Raw genomic sequence first — 13,355 nt, 5'->3', positions numbered from 1 at the left:
TAATAAGACAAATAGTGTATATTATATATATATATATATATATATATATATATAATATATATATAACTAGTGTTAAAATTAAGTAAAGGTACTGAAGTTTCTTATTTGTTTCTCTTTTTTTTAAGTAAGCTGTTTATTAACAAAACTTCAGGTGTTAGTAAAATATACAATAAACATAGCCCAGGTTTAAACTGTAAAACAACCAGAGTCAGCCTTGTAATTAGGGTATCGAACTATGAATGAAATGCTTCGAGAGTGTATGCTGCTGAATACGCTACGCATTTTCAGGTCTGTGTGTTTTTTATAAGATTGACAGTTAGCCCCGTTATTCGGTTCAGGGGGCAAGACAGAGCCCTAGGGGAATAAATGCTGCTAGCTGGCTGTCCTCCCTCTAATCAATTGTTTAAAATTGGAAAGAATGGTGAATCCTGGAGAGTATTTCAATTGGTCGTTCAGCAAGTCAAATACGCAGGTGTCGATCAGGTTGAAAATTAGAATTTTAAATTCCAGCAGCCAAACTTAAAAAAAAACCTAAAGTGTGATGCACGACTCCTACAGTAGTTTTTATCAATTACAAAGAAATAATCCTGCTTGTAGGATTTGACCTGTGTTTTTTTTTAATATTTCGCGCAAAACTACATCTGCGCATATCTGTCCCTATTTTTGCATTGATAGATTAGACAATGGCAAAGGGACATTACCCACTGCCAACACTTGGGCTACTTTTGTTTAATCGTATAGTAGGATTTGACAGGTGCTCTTATAGTACAACCACATCTCCGAAGTGCGGAGCGCGTTTTTAAGGCAACTGGCCACAGACCATAAATCCTCGGATTCACAGTCCGAGTGCGCTACCCACTGGGCAACGTCCATCACTTGTTTAGCACATTATATTTGACATCTGAAGGTTGAAAACGAAACTTAATTGTATGTTTCTTTAATTTTTTTTTCTCGTTCCTTTTGTATAAGTTAGAGTAGAATTTGTTTTGTTGCGCCATATTTTTGAAAGTCTAAGATACGTGAGAAAACAAACGTTATTTTAAAACCATCAAAAACATCCATGCTACTTAGATTCATTGAATAAAAGTTGTAAGAGCCAAAGATGTTTAATATGCCTTTGAAGTTTTAGTTACATACTCAGATCTACACCCTTTAGTTATAAAAAAGTTTTGAAAGTGCCCAGTTAGCTGGATCCGTTGTACACAAAACATATAGAACTCTTAAATGTTATAATTTTCTCTTTTTAGACATCAAAACAAAAATGTTGTCGGTCCCTCACCATCTTCTCTTTTTCCTCAGTAGCATCTGGTGGTCTATTGTAGTTCCATTTAAGAAATGCAGTCTTGCTGATTCGAATATCGTCAAATTTTCTCTCTACTTCTTCAAGCATTCCGTAAACAGCACTGGAAAGTCCAAATTTGAAATTTATATTTCAAGTGTTGAATTATTTTGAATTTTGTACAAGGAGTCTACGACATCACATTTAACTCATCTGTCACTTCTTGAAACTTTGCATCAGTATAGGAAACTTAAATTCTATGATAGATAGAGAAATATATAAACTTTACTAAAATTTAGTGAACAAAACTTGCCTAGGAGTTGATTAGGATGAAGTAAGTCAAGATAAAAATTATGAAGAAGTTTATACCTTCGGATCACAAAATAGTGACAGCAAGACGTAAGTATGCTTGAAATTTCTGTTGTTGTTGTTTACCATCCTTAGATAAAGGGGGTTAACTGCTTTGCTTGGCATCTTTTCTAGTACGTTATTTTTTCTACGTTAAAATATGCTAGAGAAGCTTAAAAGGGCTGGCGCAAGGCAGAGGAAGACGATGATTATTTGAAATATTATGGTCAACCATCCTGTTTGTGTTTCTTAGTCTTACCATTCTCACCATTAAGTAAAATCACATATGATACATCAACACTATCAATTCCATTAACAATCTTAAACACCTCAATCAGATGCTCTTTTCTCAAGAAAAAACAAGTTCAGAGATCTTAACCTATCCTTGTATGATAACCTTTCTATCCCAGGTACCATCCTAGTAGCCCTTCTCTGAACCCTTTCCAATAATTCAATGTTCTTTTTTGAGGTAAGGAGCCCAAGACTGAACACAATAGTCCAAATGTGGATTAACCAATTACCTATACATTAACATTATAACCTCTTTAGACTTGTATTCAACATTTGTGTAGATACAAACTAACATTTGCACTAGCATCAGCACATTGCATGAAAGACTAATCAACAATAACACCAAGATATTTTTCTTCCATAACACTGTTAAGGCTATTCTCATCAAAATTATACTCAAACTGTGACACTCCACATGCATTATCTTACATTTATTATAAATAAAACCCACTTATCTGCTTTCATAATACATATTTACAGGATTTACCTTTTTGTCTAACTTGTATCTTTTTTTTGACATCACACCTTTATTCTAACCTGGCTGTTTTTGTATGTATAAGATGTCATTTCCGGGTAAATTATCATTATATAGGTGAATATCAAGTGCAGGATAATTGGGTTTGTTGTTGTAAAAAAGTCGTAAATTGTTTAATCGCTCCAGTATACTTGAGCTAGTGGCTTTAAAACATAAAAGAATCTCGGTTACCATAATTTACAAAATATATTTGTATATACCAAAATATAATTTATATTAATTCTTTCTCAAACAGAATAAATTCCACAACTTTAAAAGTATTGTAATAAATCAATGACGTCATCTCATTGTGATAATACGTTAATTTCAAACATTCTTTATTTTTATGAATGTGCTTTCGAATCGCTTTCTTTTAACGTAGTGTGAATTTTTTATTGTGCTTAACTTATATAACGACATTCAGAAAGCGTAAAAATAAACTTCTCTAGCAATGGTAGTTATTTAAACAGAAACAAAAAGCTCATTCTCTATATTATCCACGTCAAACCATCTATAGGTAGTTTTAGCTTTTTTACAATAACATATTGTTGTTGTTTTACAAAACCACATGAATATAATTTATACGATAACCGAGATTAGGCTGTAAATAATCTGTTCACCTGTTAACGATATAATTAAACTTGTAATTGGAATCCAGCATAGCTAAAGGGACAAGCTCAGCTCGAAGAGGATTGCCCTTTCCTTGGTTGATCTGCTTCACTAAGCTTGGGTATTCCTGGACCAGATCAATCAGTTCCTGTGGAGTCTGAGGTGGGCTCCTAGGAGGCACGGTGGCAGACACATCGATTTCCACGCGATAACTCTCTTGAAGTTCTTCTTGAATTTTCTCAAATTGCCCTGACGAACACATAGAAAATTATGTTTGATTACAGAATATTTTAAGAGATGTCGCTATGAGCAAACATAATGGTTAGTTGTCTATCTGTTAGATCCAAATCAAAGTTTTCATTAAAGTTAAAATTATTTTTCACCACTATTTCATATATATATATTCATATATTGTAATTCTTTTAACAGTTGTATTATTAATTGAATTAGGGGACGCGGGATTTTGAAGATTCAAAATCACCTGGTCACATCTTGTTCAGTGTAGCTTAGTAATGATTCCTGGGTAAATTAGGAACCAAATAGTTTTTACTGCACATAAATTAAAGGTATCATGCTAGTAATGCCAAGTTTTCACGTATTTTTGTGAGTTACATCACCCAACACACTTACACTGCCAAGTTTTCACGTATTTTTGTGAGTTACATCACCCAACACACTTACACTGCCAAGTTTTCACGTATTTTTGTGAGTTACATCACCAAACACACTTACACTGCCAAGTTTTCACGTATTTTTGTGAGTTACATCACCAAACACACTTACACTGCCAAGTTTCACGTATTTTTGTGAGTTACATCACCCAACACACTTACACTGCCAAGTTTCACGTATTTTTGTGAGTTACATCACCCAACACACACTGTAATCAGTATTTTTTAACCAGACATTTAAAGAGAAACACCTCATACAGGAAAGTAATACGCACATCAAGATATTGCTAATACTACATACATTATTAAGTAGTTTACATATGATTAGGAAGTGAAGGGAAGGTGCGTATCCGCATAAATACGCACTTGTTTACATTAAAAACAAAAACTGTGCGCACCGAATACGTGTAGTATCCGCCGGTATGTGTATCGTTCACGTATATGTGTGTATGCGTCAGTTCGAGAGAAGAAGTAAAAAACTTGTATTGGTAAAACAAACAAAATAAAATACAAAGCATAGAAAATCATTTTATCGTAAAGTTATTGATGAGTTATACCACGATTACGGCCTGGTGATTACTATAAGTTCGGGTTTACTGGTGAAAAGCATACCAATCTAATTTCAGCGATCGACGTCAACAAAACGCTTGCTGTATTCGATTTACGCTGCAGTATTCTCGGATGGTCCTTAATTAATAGCACTTTCATTCAGAAATACGATGAAAATCAAGCGCTTAGTAAACACAGAAGAACAGCGCTAGGTGCTCGCCTTGCAAGTACTCAGTACAACGTTCGATACCGCACTTGGTGTGCTTAAAATTTTGGTGCTGTTTCCCTTAGCGGTGAATAATGCCGAAATACAGGTTATTTTAAAAGTCATCTTAAAGCGGGTTTTATAACTTTTGACAATCGAACCTTGAAAAGTGTATGCACTGAATTGTTTTGTAGTCATAGAACTTAGAACAATAATACTTGCAATAATGTGTGTATGTGTTTTATTGCTGAACAAAAATTGGAGGTTCTGAAAATTTTGAAAATTTCTGGTAAATTTAAAGTGAATTTTTTCAACCATCTCCTGGAGTTGTATAATTCTCAGGATAAACGAAAACATTTTCCATTTTTTGTTTGTAATTAAGCACAAAGCTACACAATCTGTGCTCTGCCCACCACGGGTATCGAAATCCGGTTTCTAGCGTTGTAAATCCGCAAACATACTGCTGTGCCACTGGGGGGCTTTTTAATTCTGCAGAAGAATAATAAGCACGTGTGTTTTATGTAACAAACTCTGTAAACACAAAAAACTACAATTATTTTCTTTTTTCTTTTCCGTCCCCTGGTCCATGGACTTACAACGCTAAAATCCGGTGTTCGATTCCCTCCGGTGGACGTAGCAATTTGTACAATGTGGCTTTGCTCTAAAACAAATTCTTTTTTGCTACAGAACTACCGTTTTGTTTGATAGATAATGTTAGCATTGACTAGTTTGATGTGATGAAAGAGCTACATTAGCAGCTGAAAAAGTCATCCCTACACAACTTCAGATAAAGATGACATCTGTGGAAAACACCAGAAGAATAAAGCTTTCTCCGCCTGAACTTTCTTATTCTCGAATCTCTGTTTTCATGTATTTTTGCAGTTTCATTTGCAGGCAGGTGTTTCTTTTGGGATAGCATTCTTCTAGTGGTTTCGGAGAAAACGATGAGCAAGTTGTTACTTGAGGAGCAACCTGTCGCTATCTTGTTTGCAGGTTATTATATTTTCAATTATGAATCCCAAATAAGTATTCAGCTCCAATGTAGTAAGTACAGAAGTGCTTCATATAAGCTGATTAGCGTAATATAGACAGGAAATACTCCAGTGGTTTAGAAACCTTTCTTAAAATATAAATTTTTGAACATGTACTGTGCCAGACCAGTATTATAGTTTGTTTTTGTGTACATAAAGCCCGTGTTTCAAGTATATAAATTCAAAGAGCAGAAAGAAGCTCAAGTCAAGAGAATGAATTCATCCAGACGTACAAAATTTGACAGAAAAATTGGAAAATTTTGAAAGTGCATGGAATTTTTTTTGTGTGATGACAAAAGCTCCATTGTTTAAGTGCATATATATTTCCTTTGTTAACTAAATCATGTTGAGTGGCCAGTATCACAACGGATGATTTTGTATTGTTATTTATATTCAGTCTTAATACCAAAACGAAGTTTTAAAATATATGTATTTTTAGTGTTAAGGTTTTTCTTCACCTTAAATTTTACAGTGCATTTTTTACACTGCAGTTTTGATCAGATGCTTTTGATAAAAACAAAGTTCTAATAATGTAATACATCGTCACCCAACCTTACACAATAATGTAATGCATTATTACCCAACCTTACACAATAATGTTGTGCATTATTACCCAACCTGGCATCATTCAACCTGACCCAATAATGTAGTACATCGTCACCCAACCTTACACAATAATGTAGTGCATTATTACCCAACCCGGCATCATTCAACCTGACCCAGTAATGTAGTACATCGTCACCCAACCTTACATAATAGTGCAATACATATCACCTAACTTGACACAATAATGTAGTATATCACCACCCAATCTGACTCAATAATGCAGTTCATTGTCACCCAATCTGACTAAATAATGTAGTACATCGTCACACAATCTGACTCAATAATGTGGTACATCGTCACACAATCTGACTCAATAATGTAGTACATTATCGCCCAACCTGACTCAGTAATGTATTATATCACCACCCAATCTGACTCAATAATGTAGTACATTATCGCCCAACCTGACTCAGTAATGTAGTTGCTCACCACCCAACCTGACTCAATAATGTATTACATCATCCCCCAACCTAATTCAATAATGTAATGCATTATCATCCAACCCGACTCAATAATGTAGTACATTATCGCCCAACCTGACTCAGTAATGTAGTATATTATCGCCCAACCTGACTCAATAATGTAGTATATTATCGCCCAACCTGACTCAATAATGTAGTATATTATCGCCCAACCTGACTCAATAATGTAGTATATCACCACTCAACGTGACTCTGAGGTCCTAAAAATGGCGTCGTTTCTCTAATTTTTGTCATATTCTCAAGCTTTAGTAACTCATTTTATATCACAACAATTGGACAGTAAATATTCTTTCTTTATTGATACAGGTATATGTAAAAGAACGCTTGTAATTTTTATACCTACCTTTTGCATCTAAGTCCAAGTTACCACTAAATTTCAGATTCGCTGCCACAACTGCTTTAATCTTTTCTTTTTCGGTTCGGTTAGAGGCTTTAAACCGAACCCAAGCCACCAAATCTCCTCCATACACAAGACTACGTACATAGTGAGTACCAACTTGTTCTTTGGGCCTTTCTTGCCATCCGCTTAAATGTTGTATGTTAGATGGAATTGTCTCCGTCACCTAGCGAAATAAATATTTGAAAATAATGCAGCACATTTCAAGTTATACATTTTTAAAAAGTGATTTTAGTACTTTTTACGCACACATTATTCACTCCGAATCTACCCCGGGTCTCGTCAAAAATATATCATTCCAATTAAATAGCAAATTCAGCATAGCTTTGTCACACTTACTGCCATTAACTTCTGATCAAAGCAAGATCCCTGCATAGATCAGAACTAAAAATCAACTCAGTAGCGAATATAGCTAATTTAATATACCATTCTTACTTATAATATATATGTAAACACCAGCACATACTGACAGCAGAGTTTATAACTTTCAAGCACCTTTTACGAAGTAGGAGATAAATAATGCTTGTTTTTTAAGACCCATAACGAAGGTAAATTAATATGTAGAATTATACACGGACTTTTCTATACGTTAAGATACTTCTATTTGCCGGGTTTTTGGCCCTCTTACCGGAGCCTTCATCGGGCAACAGTATTAGGTCAGTACATTATTGTCTGATGAAGGCTCCAGTAAGAGGGCCGAAAGCTCGCAAATAAAGGTATTTTAATGTATAGAAAAATCCGTGTATAATTCTACGGATAAATAATGCAGTTAGTTTAGTACAAATAAAATAGAAATGTGTTAGATACTATAGAGGTTGAGTGCGTTATATTAAAACGATTTTTGAGCCTCTCCACATAGTTACAGTCCATGTCGCCATGTTCGCTCATACTCTATCTGATGTCCGTGCATCTTAACAATAGCCCTGCAACGTAGTTTCCATTTGCAAAACGCTCTGTCGTAAGTTCATCATGTCCGAAGCTCATCATTTCTTCCTGCATTCTTTTCATAATATATCTAGTATACGAGGACGAAGGTTTTCCAGCACCAGTTTCAACATTCCGATCAAACAGAAATCCAAAGGTGTTGTGAGTATCAATTTGACTGGTATGTCTTTGTATAGAATTACATAAACACTCGTTTCATTCTGTAGCTTCTTGAGGTGTGCAACGGTTGAGCGAGAGGTATGACTGGCAGCCTTATCTTGATGAATCCATATCCTGTTGGCCTTGTTTCCATAAGAAAATCCTTGATTATGCTGTGTGCTGTAGCCTAGGGTGTGTGTGGACGGCATTTGTCTCTGACCTTTGTGTTCGTAGATTATCACCTGTTACAAGACGTCACACTTCGCTTACGATGGCTGAGATACGACTTGTTGCAGATCTTTTTCTAGGTGGTTCTGGTGACCCAATATAATTCACATTCTTTTGTTCTGCAATGCCATTAAGTAAGACGGATATTTCTATCTTAAAATCAAAACCCCCAATCTGAATGTATTAATATTTAGCTGGAAAGGGCTGTTACACGTCCTTTCGGAAAGCGATCAATTTTCAACAGCATCATAAATCCAAGTAGTGTCAAATAGTTTGATACATTCAGTTCCACCGAGATTTTATATTGGCTGTGATTGTCACAGCAATTGCTGATTTGCGTACTTAAAATTGTTTTAATATAACTTACTCAACACTCTGTATATACGCTTTAATCTTCTAGTAATTCAACTGCAAATAACCTAATATTTGCATTTGCAAAAAACAAAAAAAAAATGGATGATGACCTGTTTTTTTTTGTATTATTGTTTAGTATTATTTTGTATTGTTTTATTTTGTATTATTGTTTAGTATCTCTCCCTTAGATTAGTCCACACGGTGAGTCAGCGGTAAGTTTACGGACTTACAACGCTAAAATTCGGCGTTCGACTCCCCGCAGTGGACACAGCAGATAGCCCAATGTGGCTTTGCACTAAAACAAACAAACAATCTTTAGATTATATACTAAGTCTAGGGTTTCAATGAATTCGTCTTTTAGTTACTGTTTCATGCTCGACTTTTACGAGCATTTCGACGAAGTTTTCTCCACTTTCGCTATCTTTCAAATACGATCCAGCCCCGCTAAATTCCACCGAGCCACTCTTTACACGAAGAGACAGGTCCCCTGTGACGTCCAAGAAATCTCGAGCTTCAGAAGATGTTTCAATTAAACGATACTGGGACCTTGTGAAGCTCCGGTCTATAGTCTAAAGAAAGCGAGAAGAATATTTCATAAAATTAACCTTTTGTAACCAAAGTCACTTTTCAAACACAACATAAGTTGCTTTTTTTTCTTTTTTTTTAGTACAGTACAGAACTCATATCATCTGTTTCATGAAGCATTATCCTAGTAATAAAAATATAAACATTGTATTTTAGGCCTAGCTCTTAGTTTTTCATAAATCAAAATATTGTTAACTTGTTAAACAAGCTAATATCCTCTCAAACCCTAAGCAACAGCCTTTCAGTTATAATATATTTATTTATTTTTTAAAATAGTATTATTACATATTAAGTAATCTTATCATAAAGATGATAACTATGTATGTGTACGTGTTAGTATCCATCACCCACAGTTGACTAGCTTGATTACCATAGTTTTTGGTATGGTAACTAAAAACTGTCCGACAGTGTACATGGGATATTATGTTTTAGGATTTTTCTCCCGATAAGGGGATAAAAAAATACCCTTAGATATGGTACGTTTCCAGTTTTTTATACACTTTAGGCTTTGAATTTAAGTACATGAGCACTTAATCGTTGAAATGAATCAGTTATTGCCTTTCATAAAACAAGGTATACAATTAGCATCTAACAAGGTCCTTACTGATGTAATAACAAAAGAAAAATGGAAGGGAAACATTATCTAGAATTGTTCTTTATACAATTTTTACTTCCCTAAAGGGTACTCTCAGCTAGTATATCATAATGACACAATAAACACATACATCATTCGCTCATCGTAAAATACTCAGCTATATTTAACTATTTGTGTGATTCTGGGGCTTGTATCCAAATTCAAATGAAACAGTGCTACCTAAAATAGATGATATTTCACTATGGCCTATATTACCTTAAACCTACATTAGTCCTTGATCTAACAAGAGAGGTACCATAATTTAGAAGTTTAAATGCACTTCGTCCAGAAAACATATTGTAATAGCTTTGGCTTACCAAGACTTTGTCCCTAAGACTGCTTAAATTGAAGACGTCTACGGCAGCTTTTTCATATTTTAGCAGATTAAAAGTTGCTCCAAGGTACAAGGTGACCGTGGTTAATATTGGGATTAATGCAGTCATCCTAAAATTCGGCCTGAAAATAGTACATTAATACCTCACATTTTGCGCTAATAAATAATAAAGAAATAATGTGTTGTTAATAATAGTATAAAGTAATATATATTCAATATTTGTATGAACTCTATAATTCTGCAAGAAAGTTTATATATATATATATATCATTACTGGCACATACAATGTCCAGAACAATAAACAGTCACTCTTGGTCATATAATATATTTGTTTAAACACAGACATTTTTGCTGTCGGTTTTGTTTGTTTTAGCACAAAATTGCGCAACGGGCTATCTGCGCTGCGCATGTCGCGGGGATCGAACTCCGAATTTAAGTACTATAAGCTACCGGAATAAAACGTAAAATGTATATGGTAAAAGAACTACAATTATTTTTTCTGTTTCTTAAGACAAGCACAGTAAAATGTTAAATATGTAATTCAGTAGCACAGTCATAAGTCAATAACGATTACAAAAAAAATCTGAGCAAATACGAATAGGAGGAGTAGCACTTTGTCAAGCTAAAGGTAATACGTACATCAGACACAGAAAATGGACTTGTGGTCCACCATAACTTTGTTTGTTTGCTGTTAAGCTCGAAGCTACAGAATGGGTTATCTGTGCTGTGCCTACACGGGTATCGAAACTCGATTTTTAGCGTTATATGCCCACAGACTTATCGCTGGGCCGCTGAGGGACCCACCACAAATGTGTTTAAAAATTTAAAAGTCTGCTTTAAATCACCTAAAATGGATTTATATAATATTGTTGAGTTTATTTCAACAGTATTTCTAACGTTGTTGTCGTTTTCAACTTCAAGTGATTCCCACAACACTGACTCCCTAAAAAAGTTTAACTGTCATGAACAATTTTACATTTAATTTCATATTAAGTTTTCTACATGAAAATAAGCGCTCACGATGACTCAGCAGTAAGTTTGAAGGCTTATAACGTTAGAAATAGACTGTCGATACCAGCGGTGGGCGAAACACAAATAGACCATCGCGAAGCCTTATGTTTAACAACCAATAAACAAACAAAACAAAAATACACTCAAAGGAAACACAAAGTAACTCTCGAAATTTTCCATAGATCATAACATGTAGAACTGTACACGAAACACATTTGACCTGGTACAAAAGTAAACTGGTTTCGTAGAAAAGCCGATGTGTATAAACATTTCAACTTCAGTCAGCGAATTTATTAACAGGTTAGAATAGATCAAAATATTTATACCTTTAAAAAGACTATATTATTAGTCAAAGATTTTGGATTAATTTAAATGTTATGTGGAAGTGTTTCCATAGTTTTATAGAAAAGCTTTGTATAGGTTCGAATTAGGTACCTAATAAAAATTACCGAAGTGCCTTCTCCGGATCCCTCCAAAGCACAGATCAAAAGCGGCAATGTATCACGTCTATTCGGCTTAATACCACCATCAGAGTATACTAAGATATTATTTATTGATTCATAACTTTAAAAAATCCCCCTATCCTCTGTAGTTCAGCAATAAACTTGATTCATAACTTTAAAAAAATCCCCCTATCCTCTGTAGTTCAGCAGTAAACTGTAAAATTTGGTGGTCGATCCCTGCGCTGGGAATAGCATGGATACCCCATTGTGCAAGTTTGTGCTTAACAGCAAACCAAAAATTAATGAAAACAATATCCCTAAACCTGTTATTAAGTAAGTTACATTTACGGGAATTTGAAATTATTTACAAGTCATTGGTCGTTAGTTCAAAAATATAACTATTTACCTCTTCTCAATGAAGCTCTTTAACTCGGTTTGCTATAGAAGACAGTTTCAAACCACCAGGTGGCAGGAGTCAGTTCTTTCTACAACATATCCGGTTGAGGAGGTTTATCACTTGTATACAGAAGTAGAGCATGTGCAGAAATGTAGCCCGAATAAAGGACATATGTTCTATTATAAATGTTCACAACGATAAGACTACTTCTCGAAGCTTAGGGTTATGCGGGTAATCAAGACTAAGACATCAAGTTATTATCAGATCATTAAGAGTGGGAATCAAACATCCAGTATTATAAAAAGTATCATACGATATATTACCAGTACACAGAGCACTTTTATTTCCATATTTCAAAAACTTCGTATAATAATATTTCTTGGCTTGTAAACCGATCAATCTATGTTATCTATTGGTTATCTTTCAGCATGCAATTAAGATGAAATTTGTATAAAAGTGTATTGTCCGAGAAAATATGGAATTACAGTTCACATAAATCTATGAAAATTGGGCAGGGCGTGGCTTATTCGCTAGCATGTCAAGATTTTACATCCGAATGTCCATGGTTCGTATCTCGTTTTCGCAAAAACACGCTCCGTACTTTGAGGCTGTGAGTGCATTACTGAGAGTGATTATCAACTCTCATAATTCAGACAGAGAAGAATAGCCTTCCCCAAAAGTTGGTGGTGCTGCTGTTAATTAGCTGTTTTCCTTTAGTCTATCCGTTCAGATTTAAGGCTGACTATGCGTAAATAGTTCTTGAATAGCTGTGCGCGTAAATTTGTAACAGACAAACTTTAAAAAACTGGCATTATATCTTCTGGGCTTTTTTTTTCATTCTCAAACAGATAAACGTGTATTATTTCTTTGCAATACTACTGTAAATGGAACATTTGTTTTACGCTTTTAACCTAGGCAAATGTTATAGTGTACTGTATAAAACGTGTCAAATAAATGATGCACTTTAAAAATACATCCATTAATATGTTTATTCCGAGAACACTTATTTCTGATTACCTCTAATGAATTTTGCCTCTGAACATGAACATATAACGGCTAAAATCTTCAAATAAGCTCAATTTAATGTTTCACAAAAACGTTCACTTAGTCATTTGTTGCTTGATAGTTAAATGTGTAAAATTAAACTGTGAAAAAAATAGCAGTGTTTGATGACACATACCGAATAACATAGCTAATTAAACAAAGTAAATTAAAAATGCATTAACCACAAATCATTCCTTAATTAGCAGCCCCAAGATATTTAAAACTTTATATACTGTGTCACCATGCTTAAAAAATTAAAC

At 34.4% G+C, this 13,355-nt stretch overlaps 1 protein-coding gene across 1 annotated transcript in view; it reads right to left on the bottom strand.

Moving 5' to 3' along the window:
* LOC111085765 overlaps positions 1–12,207 on the bottom strand; it is a 17,953-nt gene extending 5,746 nt beyond the window's left edge. Inside the window, exons 1-6 of the mRNA XM_022385923.1 lie at positions 12,061–12,207; positions 10,184–10,322; positions 9,013–9,216; positions 6,929–7,148; positions 3,053–3,290; positions 1,280–1,403 (exon numbers count right to left, since the gene is read on the bottom strand). Of these exons, the coding sequence (XP_022241631.1) occupies positions 1,280–1,403; positions 3,053–3,290; positions 6,929–7,148; positions 9,013–9,216; positions 10,184–10,309 (912 nt within the window). The 5' untranslated portion in view covers positions 10,310–10,322; positions 12,061–12,207. The remainder of the gene's footprint in view (positions 1–1,279; positions 1,404–3,052; positions 3,291–6,928; positions 7,149–9,012; positions 9,217–10,183; positions 10,323–12,060) is intronic.
* Between the last annotated feature and the right edge of the window lie 1,148 nt (positions 12,208–13,355).

This window comes from Limulus polyphemus, unplaced genomic scaffold, assembly GCF_000517525.1.
Source record: "Limulus polyphemus unplaced genomic scaffold, Limulus_polyphemus-2.1.2 Scaffold606, whole genome shotgun sequence".
Lineage (NCBI taxonomy): Eukaryota > Metazoa > Arthropoda > Merostomata > Xiphosura > Limulidae > Limulus > Limulus polyphemus.
Note: the sequence above shows the minus strand (reverse complement) of the source record. Positions and strands in the feature narration are given on the sequence as shown.